Source organism: Oratosquilla oratoria, chromosome 5 (assembly GCF_046742065.1).
Source record: "Oratosquilla oratoria isolate Oo_2021 chromosome 5, ASM4674206v1, whole genome shotgun sequence".
In the NCBI taxonomy this organism is placed as follows: domain Eukaryota; kingdom Metazoa; phylum Arthropoda; class Malacostraca; order Stomatopoda; family Squillidae; genus Oratosquilla; species Oratosquilla oratoria.
Window position 1 is genome coordinate 21,349,314 of NC_134781.1, and position 12,500 is coordinate 21,361,813.

The window sequence follows — 12,500 nt, forward strand, 5'->3', positions numbered from 1 at the left end:
GGATAGCGTGAGAGGGAAAGGGAGAGGGAGGAAGAGAGAAAGAGGGAGAGGGAGGAAGAGAGAGGAGGAGAGGGACAGGGGAGGGAAGAGGAGAAAGAGAGTAAGGGAAAGAGAAAGAGAAGGAGAAAGTGAAGGAGAGGGAGAGGGGAAACGAGAGAGAGAGAGAGGAAGAAGGGAAGGGAGGAGGAAGGAAGGAGAAGAAGAAAGGGAAGAGGTAGATAGATAGGAAGGGGGAGGAGGAGACAGGGGAGGTAGAAAGGGAGGGAGGGAGGGAGAGGGAGACAGGAAGAGGGAAGAGGGAGGAGGGAGGTAGGAGGTAAAGAGACTCAAAGGTCCTGGAAGGAAGTAAGAGACAAGTGTGGATGAAGAGGTGTGAGAAGAGGAGGAGGAGGAAGAGGAGTAGGAGGAGGAGGAGGAGGCGGCTGAGCCCTTACGAGGGACCATAAAGATAAAACGGAAAACCGACGCGACTTAGTCTTGAACACGACAAGAGGGAGAGAGGGAGGGAGGGAGGGAGGGAGGTAGGGAGGGAGGGAGGGGGAGAAGGAGGGAGGGAGTGAGGGAGGGAAGGGGAGAGGGAAAAGGAGGGAGGGAGGGAGGAAGGAACAGCGAGAAGGAGGGTGGAAGGAGGAGAAGGAGGGTGGGAGGAGGAGAAGAGAGAGAGGGAGGGAGAGAGGAAGTAGGAGAGGATAGAAGGGGGAGATGGGAAGGAGGGAGGGAGAGAGAGAAAGAGGGAGGAAGGGGGAGAACGAGGGAGGGAGGGAGTAGGAGAGGATGGAAGGGGGAGAGGGAGGGAGAGAGAGAGATGGAGAAAGGAGAGAAGGAGGGAGGGAGAGAGAGAGAGGAGGAAGAGGAGGAAGAGGGAGAAGGAGGGAAGGAGAGAGAGGAAGTAGGAGAGGGTGGAAGAGGAGAGGGAGGGAGGGAGGAAGAAGGAAAGGGTGGAAGAGGAGAGGGAGGGAGGGAGGGAGGGAGGGAGGGAGGGAGGGAGGGGGAGAAATTCCTAAACCACGCCCATGGTGCCCTGGCTGCCACCTTTGCCCAATGGACGCGGACAGCTGTTGAGGATCGGACTGGAGACTTTGTGCTCACGGGTTCGGGTTGAAACCGAACAAGCCACAGCCTAAGACCCCCTTTGTGAAACTGATCCATAGTGACGTATATCTAACTCAGATATAAGAATATACATGTACAATATGTATGTGTGTATGTGTACACATGTATGTACACATGTATGCATATAAGTGTTGGTGGATTTTATATTAAGTATTTTCGGTCTTACGAAGGTCTTAAGTCCAGTCCTCGGGAAGTCCAAAGTCCATTTCAGGCTCAGAATTAAGTCCAATTTATCAAATCATTAATTCATTTAATCATTAATTAATTTATCATTTATTTATTTTAGTACACAAATAGATACATAGATAAAGATAAATATAAATAAGTATGAAAGAAATGTATAGACAAATAATCCAATAAATGAGTAGATAAATAGATAAATAAATAGATGAACAAATAAATAAAATATTTCTATATAAAGAAATAAAATTATATATTGATAGATTAACAAATAGATTGGAACACGTATACAAAATATTTGAAATCATAAATGACATCAAACAATTGAAGTCACACGATGACGTCACGTAACTGAGATCACATATCACACGATAATTAACGTCGCATAGCACATAAATCACGTCACATAAATAACGTCACTTGATAAATGTCGTAGACTATTGGACCCTTAGGGGGATAATGACGTCACGAGTTATGACGCAATTTCATAAAGTACCGATGCCCTAAGGCACGCCGGGAGGGGGAGACCTTAGGGCACTTCCTGAACGACGAGACAGAATGCGGCTCGTAGTCTTTATTTTACTTAATTATCTATTTATTCATGTATTATTTAATTATTTATTTTGTATTTATCCATTTATTGATTGATTTAAAAAACTCTACAGCAATTGACGATAGATATTTTCCTCCTCTTCTTCTTCCTCCTCCTCTTCCTTTTCCTCCTCTTTCCTTTCTTCCTCTTCCTCCTGCCCTGCCTCTCTCTCCCCCTCCCCCTTCTCCATCTCCCCCCCATTTCCATCCCCCATCCTCTTTCACCCCGTTCGTTGCTCTCTTCCCTTCTTCTTCCTCCCCCTCTTCCTCCTCCTCCCTCCTCCTCCTTCTTCCTCCCCCTTCCTCCTCCTCTACCTCCTCGTGGTTTGTTCTTTGCGGGTTTTGTTTGCTTTGTTTGTTCCCCTCCCCCTCTTCCCCCCCATCCTCTCCCCCCCCCCCCCTCCCACCCGGTCCATTAGACTCCCCTGTGGATTTTTCATTGTCGCGTGTCTTAAAGTTTCGCTCGCCGTTCCACTTGCCTTCGTTCACTGACATAATAATTTCTTTGTTTTTCGTCCCCGGCACCACTGTGTTTTGTCCGAGATTGCGAAACTGAAAACTGAAGCATTTAGCAAAATTATTTATGTATATTTATGCCTCTTGTCGCCAGACGATTTTTATTCACCTCTGGTCTCGCATTCGCTTAGTTGTGGGTTCGAATCCCGCACTACTCTCGACTTCTCCTTTCTGCAGATGAAGTTTCCTCAGCTGATTAAAATCGCCTGGCGGCTCTATATGGATATCTATTCAAAATTCCCTTTAATTTCGGAATTTTCAAATATTCGCAAAGAATATTTCTCTTTCTGAATTGCCTGGAGAACTCCAAATCTTTATATTTTTTAAATATTAGAAAGTGCTTCTCAAATTAGAAATGTTCTCAAATTCCGATTTTTTTTTTTTTTTTTTTTTTTTTTAACGAATAACAGAAACTTATCTGTTTGGCATGAACCAGCACAAAGTCATCAAAGAGTGTCACGGCTAGTTTAGACTTAACTGCCTGTCCACACCTTAACAACCCAATTTCCCCCCTGTACAGTCTGCATACATACGATCTGTAAAGATACTTTTTTTGTCCTGTCTGCCAAGGGACTGTCTCCTTTAAGTCCGACATTGTGACCCACATAACACGCTCCCCCATCCTTTGGGTGCCAGGTCCTCCCCCCTTCCCCCCTTCCCCCCTTCCCCCTCCCCCTCCCCTCTTCCCCCTCCTCCCCCCTTCCCCCTACTCCTCCTCCTCCTTCCCTCTCCCCATCCTCCGTCTTCTCCCCCTTCCCACTCCTCCCCCTTCCACCCCTTCCCCTTCCTTCCCCTTCCCCTTCCGCCTCCTCCCCCTTCCCTCTCCCCATCCTCCCATCCTCCCTCTCCATTCATTTCCCCTCCCCACTCCCCCCTTCCCCCTTCCCCTTCCCCCTCCCCACTCCCCCTCCCCATTCCCTTCTCCTCACTCTCCCTCCTCCCCCTCTCTCTTCCCCCTTTCCCTTCCATCCTCCCTCCCCCCCGCTCCTCTCCCCACTCCCCCTCCCCCTCTCCCCTCTTTTCAGACTTCCGGGCCAATGCGACACTCCCAACTCTAATACAATGCTCTATATACAGTTCTTTACATTTTCCCCAATACAATACCCCGTATACAATAGTGCCCTCGTGACGTCATCGAAAGCGTGCTGGTTTCGCATTCGCTTAGGTGTGGGTTCGAATCCCGCACTAACAGGCCAAGCGTATAATAGGGCAAAGGTGACGGCTTCGGCCGCAGCTACTCAGCGCCCCCTGGCGTAAGATCTTTTTTTATCACACAATACCCCATATACATTCCCTCCCCTTCCCCCATACTATACTTCCTATACATGCAATTCCACATACAACATTCCCTATACATTCCCTCCCCCTCCCTATACATTCCCTCCCCTTCCCCCATACTATACTTCCCATACATGCAATTCCACATACAACAATCCCTATACATTCCCTCCCCCTCTCTATACATTCCCTCCCCTTCCCCCATACTATACTTCTCATACATGGAATTCCACATACAACATTCCCTATACATTCCCTCCCCCTCCCTCATACAGTACCTCTTATACATCTCTTGTCATAATATACAATACACATACATTTCTAAGCCCACTAGAACTGCCTAGGAATATAATGGTAGGCAAGACTAGGCTACCAGTTGGTCTGTAGGAGAGGTGGGGTGGGAGTGTATATTCAGAGCTGGGCGCGTTCCTCGGTGCGTTCCCCATGTGCGTTCCTCGGTGTCCTGAGCAAAGTCATGCCAGTCAGGACACAGAGGAACACACCCAGGAACGCGCCGAGGAACGCGCCCAGCTCTGGGTATATGCAGCTTGTGCATTTGTCTGAAGTCTGAAGCTGAATTTTGTTCCCTAGTATTAGATCCTCCTGAAATTTGTTCTTCTTGTTCAACTTTCAATTGGAAAAAAATGTTTCTACCTTTCATCATGAACAATCTATTCGACGCCGACCTTAATCCTCGCTTCCTCTTCCTCTCCTCCTCCTCTTCCTCTCCCTCTCCTCCTCCTCCTCTTCCTCTTCCTCTCCTCCTCCTCCTCCTCCTCCTCCCTCTCCCTTTCCTCCTCCACTCCCCCTACCTCTCCTCCTCCTCCTTCTCTCACTCTCCCTCTCCTCCTCCTCTTCTCTTCCCCCTCCCTTTCCCTCTCCCTCTCCTCCTCCTCTTCCCTCCCTCCCCCCTCTTCACCTCCTCCTCCCTTCCCTCTCCTCTTCTTTCCCCTCCCTCTGCTCCTCCTCTTCCCCACCCTCCCCTCCTCCTCTTCACCTCCTCCTCCCCTCCCTCTCCTCCTCTTCCCCCTCCCTCTCCTCCTCCCCTCCCCCTCCACCCGCCATCCACCCACTCCACTTCAGGTCTTTTTACCACTGTCACAACCACACACACACGCACTCCCTCCTTCCCTCCATTCTTCCCTCCTTCCCTCCCTCCGTTTTCTGCGATGGTTCTTCCAGTCACTTGCAACCGTCCTTCCGGCCTTCCGGAGGAAGAAGGGACGCCCAAGAAGAGACCCGCGGGCCTTATTCCCGGAACGGATCCCCCCCCCCCGACCTCTGGAATAAGGCCATCCCGGAATTACCTCCGTCAACCATTTTGGTGGCCTTTCTTCCTCCCATCCTCCCCATACGTTATTGTCTGTGTCTGTATCTTTGTCTGTATGTCTGTGTTCTTGTCTTCATGTCTGCTTGTCTGCCTATCTACTTGTCTATCTGTGTTTGCTTGTCTTTGATTGTCTGTCTGTTTGTCTGTATGTCTGTGTTCTTGTCTTTCTATATGCTTGTCTGTCTGTCTGCTTGTCTGTCATCTACTTGTCTATCTGTCTTTGTCTGCTTGTCTTTGATTGTCTGTCTGCTTGTTTGTTTGCTTGTCTGTCTGTCTCTGCATGTCTATACCGCTGTCTGTTTGTCCGTCTTAATTACTATCAATCTGCCTGTCTGTGCCTGTCTTAGTCTTCCTGTCTCTAAGCCTGTTTGTCTGTCTCAATCTCTGCCTCTGTTTCTGTGTCTGTATCACTTCCTGTCTCTTGACTGACTGTTCTTGTCTCTGCCTCTACTTCTGTCATTTTGTCTTTTCCTGTTCTGTTCTGTCTGTCTGTCTATGTCTGTTACTCTACCTGTTTGTCTTTTCATGCTTCTCATCTTGCCCCTTCTCCTCCTGTCCCTCCTCCCCCTCCCCCTCCTCCGCCTTCCCTCCCCCTCCTCCTCCTCCTCCTTCTCTCACCCTCCTCCTCCTCCTTCCTTCACCCTACTCTTCCTCTCACCCTCCTCCTCCCCTCCCCTATTCCTCCTCCACTCTTCCTCCCCTCCTCCCCTCCCCTTCTCCCCTCATCCTCCTCATCCACCTCCCCTTCTCCTCCACCCGCCCTTCTCCACACCCCGTCTCCCCTCCTCCTTCTCCTCCTCCTCCTGCCCTTCTCCACACCCCTTCTCCCCTCCTCCTTCTCCTCCTCCTCCTACCCTTCTCCGTCCTCCTCCTCCTCCTCCTCCTCCTGCCGACCTCTTCCGCTGTCTTGTGCAGGAAGGAGGTTTCCCTTTTCTTCTCGTATTTTGTCTTCTTTTGTTTATTTTTTCTTTTCATGTTGGTCTCGTTTCCTCCTCTGCATATTTTGGAAGCGTCTCCGTACAAAAACGTTCCATTATATTTCGTTTTTTGTTTTCTTGGTTTCAGTTCAGGATTTCTTTCGAACTTAACTCCTTCCATACTTTAGCATATTTCACTTTTTTTTTAATTCATTTAAGGGAGGATTACCCTCCCCCTCTCCTCCCCCCCTCCCCTCCCCCCGGGGATAACTAGAATAGTTTATCTTGGTTGTCTTCTAATGATTTTATTCAGGGACGAAATCTTCTGAAAATGAAGACATTAATTACGTTTCTTTGTGTTCCTTGTCTATTTTTTATTTGTTTCTTTTTTGTTTTGTTTTTTAATCCATAGGTGATTTTATTGCATTGAAGGAATTCCTTTTACATTGAAGGAATTCCTTTTACATTGAAGGGAATTACCCCAAAGTGAATTTAACAAACGGCTGAGCAGCGCACGTCAGTTAAAAGCCGTTAAAACCGTTACGATTTTGAATTATTACAAAGATTTATAGTTTTACGGGCAAGTGGCACTTTCCACAATTAAATAAGATCTTCATATTTCCGATTTTTTTTTTCTCGTTTCACGTAATTATCATTTATCATTTTATTATTATTATTATTATTATTATTATTATTATTATTATTATTATTATTATTATTATTATTATTATTATTATTATTATTATTATTATTATTATTATTTCTATTATTATTATTTATTATTATTATTATTATTATTATTATTATTATTATTATTATTATTATTATTATTTCTATTATTATTATTATTATTATTATTATTATTATTCATTATTTTATTATCTTATTATTTCATTATTTTTTATTATTATTTTATTAACTGTTATTATTATTACTATTATTATTATTATTATTATCATTAATTATTTTATTATTATTTATTTATATTAATTATTATCATTATTATCATTATCATTATTATTATTATTATTATTATTATTATTATTATTGTTATTGTTTTGTTGTTGTTATTGTTATTACTATTATTGTTATTGTTATTATTATCATTATTATCATTATCATTATCAGTATTCATTATATTTTAATTATTATTCTTTATAATTATCCTTATAATTACCACTTCCCCCTCATGTATTTCATAGTCGTTTCCTTCTTTCCCCTCCACCCCCTATCTATCCTTCATCTCCTTGACAGTTCCCCCTTCCGAGGCCCATTAAGGTCCTCCACAGGTCGACAGCCTCCACCGCAGCCCCCCTCCCTTCTCTTCCTCCACCGCCGTCCCTTCTTCCCTTCCCTTCCCTTCCCTTCCCCTCGGGGGCATTGCCCTTTTCCTTTCGGTGTCACAGACCCCTGATATTGGTGGCACCCTTCGAGCCTTCAAGATTGGGGCGTGCGGAAGTCTCCTGCGGGGACGCCTCTTCTTCTGGGGGTCCCCTGCCAGGCCCGTCGAAGGGTCTCCCGAAGGGGCCGATGGCGCCCCTCGCAAGGACAGAGAACAAAAGAAGGAGGGGGAGGGGGAGGAGGAAGAGGAGGGGGATAATAACGAAGGGGTGGCTGAGAGGCTCGCCGAACTCGCCCGGCTCGCCGCAGCCTCTTCGAAGACTTCGGGCGGAGACGAAGAGGAGAACGAGGGTGATGACGCAGGTAAGGAGGAGGTGGGAGGGCCCGAGGAGGAGGAGGAGGAGGAGGAGGAGGAGGAGGAGGAGGAGGAGGAGGAGGACGACCGTGAGGATCCGTGAGGATCCGTGAGATTCTCGTAAGGTGTGAGGACGACTTACGAGATCGAGAAATGATGTTTATGATAATGAACGTGATAATGATTTATTATAGTGATTTATCAAAATTGCATTGTGACTAACGAGTGTGATGATGGTGACAATGATTCCGGTAATTATGATTATTATTGTGAGGATTTTGTGATGAATTTTGTTACTCTTTGTTTCATCCAGCGCGATACTATTCCATTCTTCATTACTATCCTTCCATCAACCTTTCAACTATCCTTATCTATAATACACACTCAGTAAACTATTCTTCATACTCACCATCCTTCTAATGGACTATTCCCACAATAATATAGACACAAGCACTCCTCCTCCCTTCCTCCTCCTCCTCTTCCTCTTCCTACTCCTTCCTCCTTTCCTCCTCTTCTTCCTACACCTTCCTCCTCATTTCCTTCTTCCCCCCTCCTCCACTTCTCCCCCTCCTCCACTTCTCCCCCCTCCTCCACTTCCTCTTCCTCCTCCTCTTTTTCCTCCAACCCCCTCCTCCTCCCTTCCCTCCTCCTCCCCCTCCTCTTCCCTCCTCCTCCCTCCTTTCCTCCTCTTCTTCCTACACCTTCCTCCTCCCTCCTTTCCTCCTCTTCTTCCTACACCTTCCTCCTCCCTCCTTTCCTCCTCTTTTTCCTACACCTTCCTCCTCATTTTCTTCTTCCTCCCCTCCTCCACTTCCTCTTCCTCCTCCTCTTTTTCCTCCAACCCCCTCCTCTTTTTCCTCCAACCCACTCCTCCTACCCTCCTCCTCCCTCCTTTCCTCCTCTTCTTCCTACTACACCTTCCTCCTCATTTTCTTCTTCCTCCCCTCCTCCACTTCCTCTTCCTCCTCATCTTTTTCCTCCTCCTCCCTCCTCCTCCCCTCCTCTTCCCTCCTCCTCCCTCCTCTTCCCTCCTCCTCCCTCCTCCTATTTCTTCCTTTTCCTCCCTTTGTCGATATAAAGTTGCACCCGCGAAATTAGTCCCTTTGTTGCAGATGCACATGAGCAGGGAAGAAGAGGAGGAGGAGGAGGAGGAGGAGGAGGAGGAGGAGGGGAAGGGGGAGGGGCTGAGAAGAATGATCAGAGAGGGGGGCAATGATGAGAAGAGATGAAGTGGGACGGGAAGAGGAAGAGGAGGGGAGGAGGAGGAAGAGGAGGAGGAGGAGGAGGAGGAGGAGGAGGGGAGGGGCTGAGAAGAATGATCAGGGAAGGGGACGATGATGAGAAGAAATTAAGTGGGAGGAGAAGAGGAAGAGGAGAGGGAGGAGGAAGAGGAGGAGGAAGAGGGAAAGGAGGAGGGGGAGAAAAAATCTGGAGGATAGGGAGAGGAAGAGGATAGGGGAGGGGAAGTTGAAGGGGAAAGAAGAGAAACAGGAAAAGGGAGATAGGAATAGTAAGGAGAAAGGGGTGAGGAAAGAGGAGGGGAAGAGGAAGAGGGAAAGGAAGAGGAAGTGAAAGGAAGAGGAAGAGGGAAAGGAAGAGGAAGAGGGAAAGGAAGAGGAAGAAAGGAAGAGGAAGAAGGAAAGGAAGAGGAAGAGAGAAAGGAAGAGGAAGAGAGAAAGGAAGAGGGAAAGGAAGAGGAAGAGGTGAAAGGAAGAGGGAAAGGAAGAGGAAGAGGGAAAGGAAGAGGAAAGGGGAGGGGAAGAAGAAAGGGGAGGGATGAGGAGGGGAAGAGGAAAGGGGAAAGGAAGAGGAAGAGGAGGAGGAAGAGGTTAAATGAAGGGGTTAAATGAGGAGGTTAAATGAAGAGGTTAAATAAAGGGGTTTAAAATCGTGAAGGGGTTAAATGAGGAGGTTAAATGATGAGGTTAAATGAAGGGGTTAAATGAAGGGGTTTAATCGTGAAGGGGTTAAATGAAGGGGTTAAAAGAGGAAGTTAAATGAAGAGGTCAAATAAAGGGGTTTAATCGTGAAGGGGTTAAATGAAGGGGTTAATCGTAAAGGGGTTAAATGAAGGGGTTAATCGTGAAGGGGTTAAATGAAGGGATTTAATCGTGAAGGGGTTAAATGAAGAGGTTAAATGAAGGGGTTTAATCGTGAAGGGGTTAAATGAAGGGGTTAATCGTAAAGGGGGTTAATCGTAAAGGGGGTTAACCGTGAGGTGTTGTAGCCTTCAGCCGACGAGGCAATGTTCCGGGGGAATTGTCGGAATGTAGGGATTAATTAGGCGATGCAAATTAAGGGGGATGTTTGTAATTAGGGTGTAATAATTAGTGGGAATTAGTAATTAGGGTGTGATAATTAGTGGGAATTAGTAATTAGGGTGTGATAGCTAGACGATATTGGTGATTAGGGTCTGATGATTAGTTTTTTTTTTTTGTAATTAGGGTATAATAGTTAGGGGTGGTAATTAGGGTATGATAAGAAGGGGGTATTGGTAATTAAGGGGGTTGTAATTATGGTATGTTAGATAAGGAATATTAGTAATTAGAATATGATAGGGCAGATGATTATGGCTTGATAGATATGGGTGGCGGTAAGTAGGTGATGGTAATTAGGGTCTTGACAATTAGGTATAGTGCTAGTTAGGGGGTAATTTTAGGGAGTGATAATTAGGGGTAGTAATTAGTGTCAAACTTATTTACTGCACTTTGTAACCCTCATCTGACCTTTCCCTCAACCCTCTAATTTTTTTTTTTTTTTTTTTTTTCAAAAAATTATAGAATGCGTCGCATTAAAAAAGTCACCGAGACATATGTGAATAAATAGACAAAAATAAATAATTTAGTAAATAGATAAATAAGTAAAGTTTAACACTTTTTTGTGCCACATATGTAAATAGATATAAAAGATGAATAGATAAATAAATAAATAAAAATAAATTCTAACACCTTTTTGTGCCACATAGGTAGATATAAAAATGAATAAATACATAGATAAATTAAAAAGTAAATTTTAACACCTTTTTGTGCCACATAGAAATAAATAAATGGATAAATGAAGATAAATTATTTATATTTTTTCTTGTTTCTTTGCAGGTAAGCCCGCGTTGGCCCCTTGGGGATGAAGTCTGGTCCGCAGGTAAGACTTGTTGGAGCTGTAATTTAAGAAGACGGACATGCTGGTGGAGGTGGAGGAGGTGGAGCAGAAAGTGGTAAAAGGGTGGAGAAGATGATGGAAGAGGTGGTGGTGCTGGAGGAGAAGATGGCGAAAGAGGTGGATAAGATGGAGGTGGAGAAGATGGTGGAAGAGGTGGTGGAGATGGAGAAGATCGTGAAAGAGAACGTGGTGGTGGAGGAGATGGAGGTGGAGAAGATGGAGGTGGAGAAGATGGTGGAAGGGGTGGTGGAGCTGGAGAAGATGGTGGAAGAGAATGTGGTGGCGGAGGAGATGGAGGTGGAGAAGATGGTGGAAGGGGTGGTGGAGCTGGAGAAGATGGTGCAAAAGAATGTGGTGGTGGAGGACATGAAGGTGGAGAAGATGGTGGAAGAGGTGGTGGAGCTGGAGAAGATAGTGGAAGAGAATGTGGTGGTGGAGGAGATGGTGGAAGAGGAGGTGGGGTGGAGTAAGAGGTATTGGAAGAAAATATGGAGTGGATGGAAAAACTAATGGAGGCGGTGGAAAACCCTCAGAATCTATGGTTTCTTGATGTTTTACATTTTTAAAGAGTTTATTTTCTAAAAAAAAAAAAAACGAAAACAAAATTATTAAAGAAAATTAAATCACTCATCGTTAATTTTCGGAAGGTAATATTTTTTTTTTCTCGCTCTCGAGATATTTTTGTCCGAAAGATATTGTTTTTAATGAAAAATGGTTGGGAGCAAATATTAATAACTTTATGCTCTTAATATATAAAACTGATGCGTGAAAAGCAAGCGCGCCATCTTTGTCCTCTTTATGGTTGTGTGTATGTGTGTGTGTGTGTGTAGATAATAATAAATAATAAAATAATAAAAGGTTTATTTCAATAACAGTAATACGCTGGCAATAATCCAATTCAAAAGATTATAAAATATATCAAAACTTGGAGTATATACACGGTACAAGTTTACATTGAGTTGATTGTGTGTGTGTGTGTGTGTGTGTGTGTGTGTGTGTGTGTGTGTGTGTGTGTGTGTGTGTGTGTCCGCGCGTGCGTGCGCACAGATCATTTCCCCTTCACACCATGTGATCTTACATATAAACTAAAAGAAATATCTTATCTATTGAGAGAGAGTCGCAAGTGATCAGATGACACTACCTCCGTTCATTTCGCGATATTATTTCTATTTATATAACAATCAAACCAAAGAATCTCCTCCAATTGCAAGCTTCTTCCCGAATCCACTGACGTTCCACCACCTTGCATCTTGCAACTTTAGTCAACTTCTCTTCATTTTTCAAACTCATCCATCCATCCATTTCTTTCTCAGCCACCAAGAACATCTATCACTCTCAACCCTGCTCGTACCGGGAGGCATTTTTCATTCAGTTACAACTAAATAGACAAAATAAATCTTAAGAATCGAAGTGAGGAGTATACGCCAGGAGGAGCTTATCTCATCCACGTGTACTCGGGCAACCAAGGGCGAGTGACAGTCACCAATAGACATGATGCCTACGAGGCGAGATCGAAGCCGAACGATCCACAGCCTTTGTGTTGTGAAAACGCGGCTTGTAACCTCGTCTGTTCGTTGTCTTCATTTAAAGATTTTATTCTGGTTCGTGACAGGTGATTCTATTCGACTCTGGGGGGGTGGGGAGGTTGGACCGGAGGAATGGTGTCCCATAGCCGCAGGCTTTCGTGAGAAATTTGAATAAAATCACCTGGCGGCAGCTTAAA

General features: G+C 45.2%; 1 protein-coding gene across 4 annotated transcripts in view; it reads left to right on the plus strand.

Moving 5' to 3' along the window:
* Positions 1–12,500, plus strand: part of Pka-R2 (cAMP-dependent protein kinase type II regulatory subunit) — a 504,771-nt gene that overhangs the window by 324,663 nt on the left and 167,608 nt on the right. The window contains exon 2 of one of the 4 annotated variants that reach the window (XM_076185009.1): positions 10,717–10,759. The exons of the other annotated variants lie outside the window; for them this stretch is intronic. Coding sequence (XP_076041124.1) covers positions 10,717–10,759 — 43 coding nt within the window. The remainder of the gene's footprint in view (positions 1–10,716; positions 10,760–12,500) is intronic. 4 annotated transcript variants of the gene reach the window in all.